Consider the following 15991-nt stretch of genomic DNA (forward strand, 5'->3'; position numbering starts at 1 on the left):
AAAGAGGTAACATAAGGTTGGAAGCTGTTGAATCATTGTGGTTAGAGCTAAGGAACTGCAAGGGTAAAAAAAAAACCTCTGATGGGAATTGTATACAGACCCCAAAACAGTATTAAGGATGTGGTCTATAAATTATAACAGGAGATAGAAAATGCAAGCCAAAAAGGAAAAGTAGTAGTAATGGAGGATTTCAATATGCAGGTAGATTGGGAAAATCAGGTTGGTGCTGGATTCCAAGATGGGGACTTTCTAGAATGCCAATGGGATGGCTTTTTAGAGCAGCTCGTAGTTGAGCCCACTAGGGGATCAGCTATTCTAGATTGGCTGTTGTACAGTGAACCAGAATTGATTAGAGAGCTTCAGGTAAAAGAACCCTCAAGAGCAAGTGATCATAATATGATCGAATTCACCCTGAAATTTGAGGAGAAGCTAAAGCCAGATGTATCAGTGTTACAGTGGAGTAAATGGAATTACAGAGGTGTGAGAGAGGAATTGGCCAGAATTGAATGGAAAAGAACACTGTCAGGGATGACGTCAGAGCTGCAATGGTTGGAATTTCTGGAAGCAATTCAGAAAGCACAGGATATATAGAGTACATCCGAAAGAGGAAGGAGTACTCTAAAGGCAAGATGACACAACCATGGCTAACAAGAGAAGTGGAACCCAACATAAAAGCCAAAGAGCAAACACGAGGAAATCTGCAGATGCTGGAAATTCAAACAACAACACACACAAAATGCTGGTAGAACACAACAGGTCAGGCAGCATCTATAGGGAGAAGCGCTGTCGACGTTTCGGGCCGAGACCCAAAGAGAGGGCATATAATAGAACAAATATTAGTGGGAAGATAGAGGATCGGGAAGCTTTTAAAAACCAACAGAAGGCAACTAAAAAATCTTTAAGAAGGTAAAGATGAAAAACAAAAGTAAGCTCGCCAATAATGTTAAAGAGAATACCAAAAGTTTCTTTAGATACATAATGTGTAAAAAAGATAAGAGTGGATATTGGACCACTGGAAAACAATGATGCAGAGGTAGTAATGGGGGACGAGGAAATGGTGGATGAACTGAATAAGTATTCTGCATCAGTCTTCACTGTGGAAGATACTAGTGGAATGGTGGAAGTTCCAGATGTCAGTGGTCATTAAGTGTGTGAAGTTACCATTACAAGAGAGAACATTCTTGGGAAACTGAAAGGTCTGAAGGTAGATAAGTAACTTGCATCAGATAGCGTACACCTCAGGGTTTTGAAAGAGGTGGCTGAAGAGATTGTGGCGGTGTTAGTAATGATTCCCGAATAGTTCTGAAAGACTGGAAAATCGCAAATGTCACTCTTCAAGAAGGGGGAGAGGCAGAAGAAAGGAAAGTATAGGCCAGTGAGTCTGACCTCAGTGGTTGGAAAGATGTTGGAGTCAATTATTAAGGATGAGGTCTCAGGGTACTTGGAGGCACATGATAAAATTGGCCATGGCCAGTATGGTTTCCTCAAGGGAAAATCTTCCCTGACAAAACTGTTGGAATTCTTTGAAGAAATAACAAGCACAATAGACAAAGAAGAATTGGTTGATGTTGTGTACTTGGATTTTCAGAAGGCCTTTAACAAGGTGCCAAACATGAGGCTGCTTAACAAGTTTCAAGCCAATGGTATTACAGGAAAGATTCTAGCATGGATAAAACAGTGGCTGATTGGCAAGAGGCAAAGAGTGGGAATAAAGGGAGCCTTTTCTGGTTGGCTACCAGTGACTAGTGGTGTTCCACAGGGGTCTAATTCTGATTGGGACCGATTCTTTTTACTTTATATGTCAATGATTTGGATGATGGAATTGATGGCTTTGTTGCAAAGTTTGCAGGCGATATAAAGATAGGTGGAGGGGCAGGTAGTTTTGAGGAAGTAGAGGGGCTACAGAAGGACTTAGACAGATTAGGAGAATGGGCAAAGAAATGGCAGATGGAATACAGCATCAGGAGTATTGTGAGTATACTTGGGAGTATACTCATTTGGAGTATTGTGAGCAGTTTTGGTCCCTTTATCTTAGAAAGGATGTGCTGAAACTGGAGAGAGTTCAAAGGAGGTTCACGAAAATGATTCCAGGATTTGGTGGCTTATCATATGAAGGGTGTTTAATGGCTCAGGGCCTGTATGCAGTAGAATTCAGAAGAATGATGGGTGACCTCATTGAATCCAATCGAATGGTGAAAGACCTTGATAGAGTGGATGTGGAGAGAATCCATGGTGGGAGTGTCTAAGACCAGAGGATACAGCCTCAGAATAGAGGGGCTTCCTTTTAGAACAGAGACGAGGAGGAAGTTCTTTAGCCAGAGAGTGTCAAATCTGTGGAGCTGTTTGCCACAGGCAGCTACAGGGACTGGGTCTTAATATCTATTTAAGGCAGAGATTGATAGATTCTTGATTTGTTAGAGCATGAAGGGTTACAGGAGGTTGGGGCTGAGAGAAAAATTGGATCAGCCATATGGCCTAATTCGGCTTCTATACCTTTGGTCTAATGTATTTTTTTTTAACAATAAAACCAAAATTATGCATAGAATTCTTGTATGATTTAACCAAAACTTTATTGAAGTTCAGCATTTTTATTGTTTTTAAAAAATTCAAATCTCCTAAAAATATTCAGCTAATCATATTAAATTCAGCAAGCATTAATTCCCTAAATATCTAACCAGTTCAAAGCATCTGAAATGGCATTATTTAATTATGTCAACTGAATTTTATTTCAGAAGGTGATTTTTTCTAATGGGATTTTGAAAGCTGCAGGGGAAAAGGAGATCAGTGTAAGACCAAAGAGATGGCCAATAAGCAACATTGTTGCATTTGGGGCTCAGAATATTCCAGATTCCTTCATTGAGGTTTCTCCATATGAAGATGAAGATGGGGAACTAAACAGCAAAGAGGTAAGACTTAAGGCAGGCAATGTAATATACTAAGATCAGTGCTGAAATCACTGTTGTCAGCCACTCATATGAATGTACTCAGAAATCAGAAATACAATTTCAAAATTTGTGGATGTCAGCGAATTATGGGAGTTAGTCAATACCATGGACTGCATGAAAATAAAGGAAAAGGTTCATAAATACGGAACAAGGATAATAGGACAAATGACCTATAAGTAGGTAATTGTGAGGTAGTATATTTATTAAGAAGAAAAAGGATATTGCATACTTACTGGAAAATAACCTGCTAAATTGCTTAGTGGAGCAAAAAGATCTAGTGTAAAGATTGAAATGCATCTAAAAGTAACAACGCCACATAAAGCACAGCATTGTGATTAACTTCTTGAGTTATAAAAAAAAGATGTTACAGATTAAACGACAGACACAAAATGCTGGAGGAACTCAGCAGGCCTGGCAGCATCTATGGAAAAGAGCACAGTTAACGTTTTGGGCTGAATGCCTTCATCAGGACTTGGAAAGAAAAGATGAGGAGTCAGAGTAAGAAAGTCTGGGGGGGGGGCGGGAACAGAGGAAAAAAGCACAAACTGATAGGTGAAACCTGGAGGAGGAGGGAGGGTTGAAGTAAGGAGCTGGGAAGTTGATTGGTGAAAGAGATACAGGGCTGGAGAAGGGGACAGGAGGCCATTGAAGAAGGAAAAGTGGGAGGAGCACCAGAGGGAGATGATGGGCAGGTGATAAGGTGAGAGAGGGAAACAGGAATGGAGAATGGTGAAGGAGAGGTGGATGGGTTCAAGAAATCAATGATAATGCCATCAGGTTGGAGGCTACCTAGATGGAATATAAGGTATTGCTCCTCCAACCTGTGTGTGGCCTCATCTGAACAGAAGAGGAGGCCATGGATTGATATGTCAGAATGGGAATGGGAAGTGGAATTAAAATGAGTGGCCACTGGGAGATCTCAGCAAAGCGATCTCCTAATCAATGTCGGGTCTCACCGATGTACAGGAGACCACACCGGGAGCACTAGACACAGTAGATAGCCCCAACGGACTCGCAGGTGAAGTGTCGCCTCACCTGGAAGGACTGTTTGGGGCCCTGAATTTTAGTGAGGGAGGAGATGTGGGGGCAGGATTGGTGCCAGGAAGGAGATCAATGGGGAGGGACCAATAGACAAGGGAGTCACGTAGGAAGCGATCCCTGTGGAAAGCAGAAAGTTGGGGGGGGTGTGGAAAAGATATGCTTGGTGATGGGATCTTGTTGGATATGGCAGAAGTTACAGAGAATTATGTACTGGATGCAGAGGCTTGTGGGGTGGTAGGTAAGGACAAGAGCAACCCTATCCTTGGTGGGGTGGCAGGAGGATGGGGGTGAAAGCAGACATGCACTAAATGTAAAAGATGCATTTGAAGGCAGCCTTGACGGTGGAGAAAGGGAAGTCCCTTTCTTTGAAGAAAGAAGGAGCTTAGTTCTGGAATGAAGAGCCTTATCCTGTGAGTAAATGACGTGGAGATAGGGAAATTCAGAGAAGTGGATGGCATCTTTACAAGTAACAGGGTGGGAAGAGGTATAGTGCAGGTAGCTGTGAGAGTCCATGTATTTATAATATATCAGTCCAAAAGCTGTCTCTAGAGTTAGAGGCAGAGAGGTCAATAAAGGGGAGGGAGGTGACAGAAATGGACCAGCTAAATTTGAGGGCAGGGCAGAAGTTGGAGGCAAAATTAATGAAGTCGATGAGCTCCACTTGGGTGCAGGAAGCAGCTCCAAAGTTATAGATTAAGCTAATTGATTCTTCTGCGTAGGATTGCTGCCACTTCCCTGATGGTTGATTCAATGATTCTTGTTATAAGTAAATGTGGATCACTGGAGAGCTCAAATTCCTTTAAATGTGATAACAGTTGGCTGACTTTGCATCTCTCTATTTACCTTGTGCAGAATTAGAACATTAAGATGTTGGAGAGAACTTTGTTTATGCTGCAAAGAGGTTATGACATTTTCAGTTTGAGTTTCATTGCAATTGGATTTAGGGTTGAATATAGTGAGTGAAAAGGGTTAGCTGTACCTCTCCTTTGGAAAGAATTGGATCCAGCTCTGTGCAAAGTCATGTACTCAAGATAATTTGTTTTGAAATACAATCTTTTTAGCAGTCTAGTTTTGCAGTAAGTGCAGCAAGTTTTTCACTGTGTTTCCTGTTACTCTCCTGCTGATAGCCCCACCTGTGTCTTGTGCCAAACTTATAGCTGATTGCACCTTCCAGTAAACTGCTGTTTATGCTCTGCATTCTCTAAGTCTGTTTCAGACCACATATTCCTATTATGGCATAATGTAAAGAGTACATCTACAATGTGTTGCATACAATAGTACGGTTTCATTTTCTGAGCTGTAGGCTGGGAGTGCAAGATCAAGCTGAGGATGTTCTTCACCATCCTTTTTTTTAAACAATTCTTCCATGGCTTTACCAGCTTGCATTTCTTGTGTATCTGGAAAAATAGGTATGTGTTTGCTTGAGGCAGAGGAGAAAAGTAAGGGATAAACCATCTGCACCTTGTATGTCACTATTGGCCAAATCCAAAGAATCAAGTAACACCATACAGCAGCCCAAAGTTGTTCTGCAATGAAATTGACATTCTATACATACATAGAAGCTGAGGTAGATACTTCTTTTGTTCTCTGCAAATCCATCACTGCTATTGCTCAAGCTGGAATAATGATGCAAATTGAATTAAAAATTGTGTTTTAAAGCTCCCCCAACATAATAAGCTCTTCTCAACTCATTATCAGCTGTTCCTTATCAAAAGTTGGACTGATCAAATTTGCTGATTTTACTTTGTCACTTGTTTGTAAACAACAGTTAAATGAGCTCTTGAAGATATAGAAACAAGAGAAAGTCTGCAGATTCTGGAAATCCTAGTAACATACACAAAATGCTGGAGGAACTCAGCAGACCAGGCAGCATCTATGGAAAAGAGTATAATTGACGTCTCAGCCGGAAATGTCTTTTCCATAGATGCTGCCTGGGCTGCTGGGTTCCTCCAGCACTTGTTGTGTCTTGAAGACACAGGGCCCGATTGAAAACAACAAAGCTACCTGAAGGAACGTACTTGAAAGGATGGTCATACTTTAATAAAGCACAACCAGCTGATTGGATTGTTGAATATAGTTTAAGTAGCAACGTTACAGATGACACCTGTAGTAACACTTTGTGGTATTTACCAAAACGGCTTCATCTGATACAGATTTGTTCCTGACAGAACAAAAGACAGATCTGAGAATTTTACATCTTTCAATTATTATCCAGGACTGGGCATTTAGAACAGAGGCAGAAAATTTGAAGAAGCGTGTCACATGGAACATTGAGCGACGCTGCTTTATGGAGCCTGAGGCTTTGTCGAGGTAACTACTGTATCTTATATAAATTTTAGTATAAACAGGAATTGGGTTGAATAACCACTTGTATTATGTTTTATTGTTTCTGGACTCTGGAGTTGAATCCAGGCAAAAATGACAGGAATTAAAGTCTCTGCTGTCATCATGAAATCACATCTTAGTTTTTGAAAAGAACTGTCCTTGTGGCTTTTAAGATTTCTATTGTATGAAGTGGAAGAGTTGTACTGCTAGAATAATTTACATTCTTTCTGAGGGTGGTGATTAAAAAATTCACAAAAATGTTTTTCACTCAATAAAAAAACTATATATAATTGAAGTTCTAACTTCCAGACCACAATTATGTTAGTATTTTGTAGGGACTTGTCAACATCTATAAAATATATTGTGCTTTTCACAATCTCTCCCTCTGGAGAGAAAAATGAAAGTATGTGCCTGACATGCATTTATTTTGTATGGTGAAATTTCTGAATGCATGATGGTATCATTTCAATTTTTTTTCAAGTACATACTTTGGAAGCCAAAAATTCCCTTTCCATGATTGGATTTTAGGCAAGAGGAGTCTTAATTTTGTTGGAGCAGAATCCTGAAAATGTGCAACAAAGTATATTTGATTTATATATTTTAGGCATTTATTTCTTTCTAGCTGAGCGTCTACCTAAGATAAAGTGAGTTTTAAGTTTTTATTATGCTGTATGCCTTCAAGAATCCTTTGAACCATGTTCAGGTAAAAAAATTTAAGTTATATGATTAGCAAATTATTCAAATTCAGTATGCAATGTGCTCATTTACATTCATGGCTCAACTTATGCCAATAGCAATAAAGGGAATGATAGCAGCAATTGCAGTCACTCTCAAATGCCAAAGTATGTAGTGTTGTCCGTCTGTGTGCAATACTGATTTGATGCCAAATTTATCATTTGCCTAATCTTTCAGGCAATATTACCAGGATAGGTCACACTACCTCCACTATGTAATCATTGAACAGGAGAACTATTAAAGTACAGAAGGCCACAAACCAGGCATGCCCAGGATCCTCTTCAGTTTGCGTATAAGGAGAAGGTGGGAGTGGAGGATGCTATCACGTATTTGCTGCACAAATCACTCTCTCACCTAGAGGGGGTCAGTTGTGCTGTGAGGATTACATTTCTTGACTTCTCTAGTGCCTTTAACACCATCCAGCCCAAGATCTTAAGGCACAAACTAACAAAGATGGGAGTAGACTCTCACATGGTGGATTGGATAGTGGACTACTTGACAGATAGACCTCAGTATGTGCGGTTGGGAGACTGTAGGTCTGACACAGTGGTCAGCAGCACAGGGGCGCCGCAGGGAACTGTACTCTCTCTGGTCCTGTTCACCCTGTACACATCAGACTTCCAATATAACTCGGAGTCCTGCCATGTGCAGAAGTTCGCTGATGACACGGCCATAGTGGGGTGTGTCAGGAATGGACAGGAGGAGGAGTATAGGAAACTGATACAGGACTTTGTGATATGGTGCAACTCAAACTACCTGCATCTCAATATCACCAAGACCAAGGAGATGGTGGTGGACTTTAGGAGATCTAGGCCTCATATGGAGCCAGTGATCATTAATGGAGAATGTGTGGAGCAGGTTAAGACCTACAAGTATCTGGGAGTACAGTTAGACGAGAAGCTAGACTGGACTGCCAACACAGATGCCTTGTGCAGGAAGGCACAGAGTCGACTGTACTTCCTTAGAAGATTGGCGTCATTCAATGTTTGTAGTGAGATGCTGAAGATGTTCTATAGGTCAGTTGTGGAGAGCGCCCTCTTCTTTGTGGTGGCGTGTTGGGGAGGAAGCATTAAGAAGAGGGACGCCTCACGTCTTAATAAGCTGGTAAGGAAGGCGGGCTCTGTCGTGGGCAAAGTACTGGAGAGTTTAACATCGGTAGCTGAGCGAAGGGCGCTGAGTAGGCTATGGTCAATTATGGATAACTCTGAACATCCTCTACATAGCACCATCCAGAGACAGAGAAGCAGTTTCAGCGACAGGTTACTATCGATGCAATGCTCCTCAGACAGGATGAAGAGGTCAATACTCCCCAATGTCATTAGGCTTTACAATTCTACCGCCAGGACTTAAGAACTTTTTAAAAGCTATTATTAATGCTTTTTGAGATGGTGATTTAGATGCATATCATATTTTTTACTGAGTTAAGTATCGTATGTAATTAGTTTTGCTACAACAAGTGTATGGGACATTGGAAAAAAGTTGAATTTCCCCATGGGGATGAATATAGTATTTATCTATCTATCTATCTATCTATCTATCTAACCCATCAGCTGTGTTGAGTTCCTATCGAGCAATCTATTCCTTTTCAGCAGAACACAACCTGCTGGAGGAACTCAGCAGGTCAAGTAGCATCTGTAGATGAACTGTTTTGTGTTGAAATCCTGTATCAGAACTATTTATTTTCATTCTCTAGTTCCTGCCCTGTTGACCTCATTAATTATTTTCCCTCAAGGGTCTATCTAATTCCCTTTAGAAAACTCTGTATCATTGTTTCCACCATTCTTTGAGGTTGTGAGATCATAATTAATCTAAGTAAAAATATTTTTTTCCTCACTGAATCTGAAACTTTGGCTCATTACTTTAAATCTACAAAGAAGCGGGTTCCTCTCTATTTACTCAATATAAATGTGTACTGTACCTCCATCAAATATTCTCTCATCTTCCTCCAGTCTAACTTTTTTCCTGAAGTTTTAATTCCTGAAACCATCCTAATAAATATCTGTACCTTTTCTAATACCTTTAAATACTTCCAGAATTGTGTTTCCAGAAATAGACTCAATATTGTGACCAATGTTTTGTAACTTAGAGGTATGGTAAATTGAGGTTAATTTATGGAAAGTTGGTTGAAATAGCCTATAGTCTAGTTTTGCTTGATGTCGTTACAATTTATTGCATAAATAGGGATTGTGTCTTCAGTTCAAGTATTTGGTGCAATATCAATTCATACAATGCACTGTTTTGATCTCTATCTGTAGAAAAGTCTATTCTCTTTATATCTCCCTATCTGCAATATACAAGTTTGAAATGCCTTCCAAATTTCCCTTCCTTTGTAATGTTTGTTACTGCACTCTATAACTGAAGTAAGTTTCAACACAATCTCTTACCCTCATATTAAGCTGTGATCTGTCTTGCAAAGTATGTTTTCTTTTTGTATCTTATAGTTTTCCTTGAAGTAGAGATCTTTAAGGGGATAGTATGCATGTTGATGAAAAAATGTTTTATTTTAGCAAAGGGTGTTTAAAATATTATTATATAGGCTTGGTGTTAAAATTGGTTGATAATCTAAAACATATTATTATGACAGGATAAAAGATCTCCATCCAAATTATTTGGCTGATATTTTGTATAAAAATGTTCGCAGAGGTGTAAGTCCAGTTGAATTTCCCTTTGCTGTCGATGGATATGGTCAAAGTACCTTGACCTCACAATCTACCTTGCTGTGATCTTGCACTTTATTGTTTACCAGCCCTGTGCTTTCTCTGTAGCGTTTATATTTTATTCTGCATTGTTATTTTACCTTTTTCTACCTTATTGCACTGTTTAATGATTTTGATCTGTATCGGCAATATGCAAGACAACCTTTCACTATACATGATGATAACAAACCAATACCAATATTCATAGATTATATCAAAAGAAATGGAGAGGTTGTTTCCTGTGGTGGGAGAGTCTAAGACCAGAGGACACAGCCTCAGAGTAGAGAGGCGTCCTTCTAGAACAGAGATGAGGAGGAATTTCTTTAGCCAGAAAGTGGTAAATCTGGGAAATTCTTTGCCACAGGCAGCTGTGGAGGTCAAGTCTTGATGTATATTTAAGGCAGAGGTTGATAGATTCCAGATTGTTCAGTGCATGAAGGGATACTGGGACATGGCAAAAGATTGGGGATGAAAGGAAAATTGGATCTGCCATGATGAAATGGTGGAGTAGACATAATGGGCCAAATGGCCTAATTCTGCTCCAATATTTTATGGTCTTATGGAAGTAGAACACCAAGAGTAATTTATCTAATTTTTTAAAGTTTGGATAATTAAATCTCTTTTCCAGTTTACAGAAGCATATAGCAGACACAGCTTACTTACCTGTGGAGGTCAAGCGTGTGCCATTAGCTGCTCCGACTAAAGGAGGGAAAGGCAGTAAAACAGATAAGGTCAGTTAATTATTCCTGGAGTCATATTTATAAAAGGGGCAGAAAGGATTGAATGAGCTATTTTTAATACACTACTTGCAGAATAATATGGTAATTTTGCTGAATGCCTTCTTTTTTCAAAACGAATACTGATTATAGCAAATATATGATCACTCTTGCTTATGATCACATCTAATATCCTAGGATCACATCCTAGCTCGCAAGGCTATCTTGACAATATTCTTATCTCTTGTAAGGATTCCATTTCATTTTATGATTGGCAATAATTTTCATTCAAGTCATTTTTAAACAATGACTTTATCCATGGGTATTCATGTATGGTTCAATGACAATTAAAATTGCACTTGAACTTTAGAGGTTTTCCAAAATCAAAGCTTCGTTGCTTGAAGGTTTTCTTTTATCCCATGGCTTCTTAGCCTGAAGTAATTGACAGGCATGAATGGATACCAGAAATGAAAATCCCTCAGTCAAAGGAAAGTCAATAACATATATTGTAGCAGAATTCATGTTCATCTTTCAAATCTTTGTGGTAATCTTTTTATTTATATTATCTGCAGGCTGAGGATGAGGGTCCTATTTCCTTTCATGGAATAGCATATATAAATATGGCACCTTTACTGTATCCAGGTGTGAGGCGGATTCGAGGAGCATATCCAATAGTTGCTTATAATGAGGCTGAAATATTTGAAAAGGTAAAGTTGATGTACTAACAGGATCTGCATTAGTTTGGATAGGAATGTCTGGGTAGACCTATAAAATTTCTTATACAAATGTAGAATAAACTCCCATTTTCTGCCATGCTGCTTAGAAACATTAGAGTGAATGCTAGCTTGTTAGAACATGAAAGGGAAAGTAACATGCCACACTCCTGGCACTGAGAATCTCGAATATAAAATAAAAACACAGGCATTCAACAGGCCTGGCTGCATGCCTGGGAAGCAAAACATTTCAGGTCAAAGATCCTTTATCATAATATGAAATGATGGAGGGTAATATACAGTGGTATGGATAAGTTCATCGGAATACTTAGGGCATTGCTATGCCTGTAAGGAAATTTTAAGAACTTAATTCCAACCTTCCATACAGCTTTGCACATATCCTTTCCAGAACAGGCTATCTCCATGTCAATATCTGTTTATCCATTACAACGATCAGTACAGGTAAAAAATATTATTGCTGCAGTGGAAGTTGAGACTTTGACCATGCAATCCTTTATTGCTCACTTGTAAGCTCACTATACTGATATTAAAGGTCAGATTGCTGTTTCTATGGTGTAGCTTACATTGTAGTGAAGCATCTAAGTTAGTGTATTGTTAGAACCATAGAACACTACAGCACAGTACAGGCCCTTCAGCCCTCCATGTTGTGCCAACCCATATAATCCTTTAAAAAAAAGTACTAAACCCACACTACCTCATAACCCTCCATTTTTCTTTCAACCATGTGCCTGTCCAAGAGGCTCTTAAAAACCCCTAATGTTTTAGCCTCCACCACCATCCCTGGCAAGTCATTCCAGGCACTCACAACCCTCTGTGTAAAAAAAAAAAAACAACTTACTCCTGATGTCTCCCCTAAACTTCCCTCCCTTAATTTTGTACATATGCCCTCTGGTGTTTGCTATTGGTGTCCTGGGAAACAGGTACTGATTATCCACCCTATCAATGCCTCTCATAATCTTGTAGACCTTTATCAAGTTCCCTCTCATTCTTCTACGCTCCAAAGAGAAAAGTCCCAGCTCTGCTAACCTTGCTTCATATGACTTGTTCTCCAAACATCCTGGTAAATCTCCTCTGCACCCTCTCCATAGCTTCCACACCCTTCCTATAATGAGGTGACCAAAATTGAACACAATACTCTAAGTGCGGTCTCACCAGAGATTTGTAGAGTTGCAACATGACCTCTCTACTCTTGAACTCAATCCCCCTGTTTATGAAGCCTAGCATCCCATAGGCCTTCTTAACTACCCTATCAACCTGCGCAGTGACCTTCAGGGATGTATGGATTTGAACCCCAAGGTCCCTTTGTTCATCCACACTCTTAAGTAACTGACCATTAATCCTGTACTCAGTCTTCTGTCCTTCCAAAATGCATCACCTCACACTTGTCCGGATTGAACTCCATCTGCCATTTTTCTGCCCATCTCTGCACCCTGTCTATATCCTCTTGTAACCTTCGACAACCTACAGCTCCATCCAGCTCCATCCATCTTTTTAATTGATCTTTTTAATGGTAGAGACTCCAGCTTGTCCTTATAAAGACATTAAAGATTAGCTTTATTTGTCATATGTACATCAAATCATCAGTAAAATGTGTTGTTTGCATCAACAAACAAAGTCTGAGGATTGTGCTGGGGTGACAAATGTCACCACACTTCCTACAGCAACTTTTTACTGCTTTTTACTGGTAACCCTAACCCTAACCATACGTCTTTGGAATGTGGGAGGAAACTGGAACACCCGGAGGAAACCCATGCAGTCACCAGGAAAACGTACAAACTCCTTATAGACCACTGCAGGAATTGAACTCCGATCAGTAATCATTGGCACTGTAAAATTTTGCACTAACCACTACAATACCATGATGCCCATCATGACACTGTGCTGTTGGATCAGGCTGTATTCTTAAGTAGATCTGGATAATTATTTCCATTACTTTTTCCAATAGAACATTACTTCTGGGGTGGGATGGGCACCCGTGGTTGTTCATAGCAGATCATGATGCTCTCTTTTCTTTTAAAAAAATTTTTTTTAATTGAATTTTCAAATAGGTTACAGAAAGGAAAAGGAAATTATCAATCCTTCCCCCCTGCCCTTAACCCCTCCCCCCTAACATATCCCTATAGAAAAAAAAGAAAAAAGAAAAAAAGAAAGAAAGGAAGGATGCCTGGATATAGGAAGATCCCCACATGCTCCATGGAGTTCATAATAGCTTTAATATGTATATTTATTTCTTTCCCCAGATAACCAATAATTATAATTAACCAATAATCTTTTCTTAATATATGATTCAGACAAAACGTAAAAAGAGTTTCTCACAGGAGACACCTGGAGGGAAGGGACATCCTCAACATCATAAAATGTCTATTAGTAAATCCAAGGATGAAAAGACAACAAGGGAAACTGGGAGGAAGGTAGGATGTATCTTACAAAGATTCTTATAAGCCATTGATTCATTTGAGCTGTATAATGTACTACATGCTATCAGAGATTTTTTTTCATTCAGTGTTCTACTAAAACTGTTTATTTTCCTTCCTAAGCTCTCCTTTAATGTTAGTGTTTTCTATCGATTGCTTATTAAAATCAATTATTACTTATTCTGCATTCTGATGTCTCCAAAAAGTTTAGAAAGGGATAAGAATTTAACTTTAGGCAATATGGAGACAAAATTGAAAAGTGGGGTGCTGAATACAGGACTGAAGATAATTAGATTCGAATACCTGCAGTATATGAAATAATGTAGAGGATCTTGTAGTGCAGCTAAAATCTGGCAGGTATGGCATTGTGGGTGTCACAGAACGTCATCCAAGGATACACATTATACTGAAGGGATAGGACAAGGGGTGGCTTTGTTGGTAAAAAATGAAATCAAATTCTTAGAAACAGGTAACATAAGATCAGAAGATGTAGAGTCCTTCTGGATGGAGCTGAGAAACTGAAAGGGTAAAAAATCCTTGATGGGGTTATATACTGGCTTCTGAACAGCAACCAGAATATGGGGTACAATTTACAACAGGAGATAGAAAAGGCATGTAAAAAAGGCAATGTCATGGTGGTTACAGGTGATTTCAATATGCAGGTAGATTGGAAAAATCACATTGGTGCTGGATCCCAAGAGAAGGAATTTATGGAATGCCTATGAGATGGCTTTTTTTAGAATAGCTTGTTGTCAAGCCCCCTAGGGAAAAGGCAATGCTGGATTGGGTGCTGTGTAATGAACTAGACTTAATTAGCAAACTTAAAATAAAGGAACCCTTCGGAGACAGTGACAATTATATGATAGAATTCACCCTGCATTTTGGGAGAAGATAAAATTGACTGTATTGGTTTTACAGTTGAATAAACAGAGGTGTGAGAGAGGAGCTGACCAAAATTGATTGGAAACAGACTCTAACAGGCAAATGTAGAGCAGCGATCACGAGAGCTTCTGGGAGTATTTAAAAGACTCAGGATTAGTTCATTCTAAAGGGAGAAAGGAACAACTGTGCATGACAAGGAAAGCCAAAGACAGCATAAAAGCAAAAGAAAAGCATACCATTTAGCAAAAATTAGTAAATTAGTCCACGTATTGAAAGACAAATCAAAATTTGATCCTCAGTGGGGAACAAAATTGGATTATTTCTACGTATGTGAGATTTAATTGGATAAATCTTTTTGAAAAATAAAAGATTTTTGCCTCATTTAACTGGTGTGGAACCTTACACTGGAAAGAAAAATCCCGCTGTTTTTCAGAAAATGAGAAGTATCATTGGTTTTAATTTACCGATGTATTTCATTACCTTTTTATTTTGTTTTGTTTGTTTTTGTAGAGCTTAGTGAATGTGAAGTCATCTATCACAGAACATGGATTTGAACATGAAGCTTCAAACTCACTTAACGTGGAAGGAGATGTATGTCTACTAAAACCTGTAACCTGCATTGAGATTTTTCATCAATGAAATATTCTTCCATCTCTTTCTTCTTATCATTTGAATCGGCTGATTGAAGTATGAGAGATTTTGGAGATAAATCAGGGTGGTTATGTGTAATTTCAACAAAATGATAAGAATGTTAAATATAATGAGGCAATAATCCAAGAGTGCTTAACATAGGACTGAGACAGCATTATGTTTTCAATGACATTAAAACTTATAGAAGGTGGGTAATGGAAGGTTGGGTAGAAAAAAATAATTGAACAATTGTTCCTCAATGTTATGAACAACAATATTTCAGTGGCACTTTGGTTGTGGTAAGGCTAGAGGCAAATTATGCAATCAAGTTTTAAGTAGATGCATATGATGGCAGAATAAGAACAGAAAACGCTGGGTATGCACAGCAGGTCAAGCAGCATCCATGATGAGAGAAACAGCTAATGTTTTGGATCAATGATTTTTCACCAGAACTGTAAAAGTGAGAAAACAATTGTGCTTAAAGTTGTAGGGAGGGATCGGAATGGAAAGAATAAAAGGAATATACACGATGGGATGCAGATCAGAGTAAACTAGGTGACCTGAATAGTTGCTTTCAGTGCCACGTAAGAGGTAAATGAATGCTGCTTAATCATAGCTGATCTGTTTGGAGGAGTGTAAGTAAAGGAAGTTGGGAGTAGTAAAAAAACATTTGGAAATTAAGCTGCAGATCAAACCAAATAGTAAGAAATCTGAAATAAACCAGAGTGATCAGGAAACTTTCACGGAGAGAGGAAAAACTGAGTTAATGTTGGAGGTGAAAGTTCTTATTTATTTATATTTATATATATTTCTCCTCTGTGAACTTCCTTGTTTTTATTCTGTTACATTATAGGAGGTCCTTCAGCTAAAAAA

General features: G+C 38.9%; 1 protein-coding gene across 5 annotated transcripts in view; it reads left to right on the forward strand.

Moving 5' to 3' along the window:
* cfap70 (cilia and flagella associated protein 70) overlaps positions 1-15991 on the forward strand; it is an 84103-nt gene that overhangs the window by 13299 nt on the left and 54813 nt on the right. For 4 of the 5 annotated variants that reach the window (XM_073060459.1, XM_073060454.1, XM_073060456.1 and 1 more), the window contains 6 exons: positions 2733-2906; positions 6202-6296; positions 10371-10473; positions 11031-11165; positions 13484-13603; positions 14999-15079. In XM_073060459.1, the coding sequence (XP_072916560.1) occupies positions 2733-2906; positions 6202-6296; positions 10371-10473; positions 11031-11165; positions 13484-13603; positions 14999-15079 (708 nt within the window). The remainder of the gene's footprint in view (positions 1-2732; positions 2907-6201; positions 6297-10370; positions 10474-11030; positions 11166-13483; positions 13604-14998; positions 15080-15991) is intronic. The other variant, XM_073060457.1, reaches the window with a different exon arrangement.

Source organism: Hemitrygon akajei, chromosome 11 (assembly GCF_048418815.1).
Source record: "Hemitrygon akajei chromosome 11, sHemAka1.3, whole genome shotgun sequence".
Lineage (NCBI taxonomy): Eukaryota > Metazoa > Chordata > Chondrichthyes > Myliobatiformes > Dasyatidae > Hemitrygon > Hemitrygon akajei.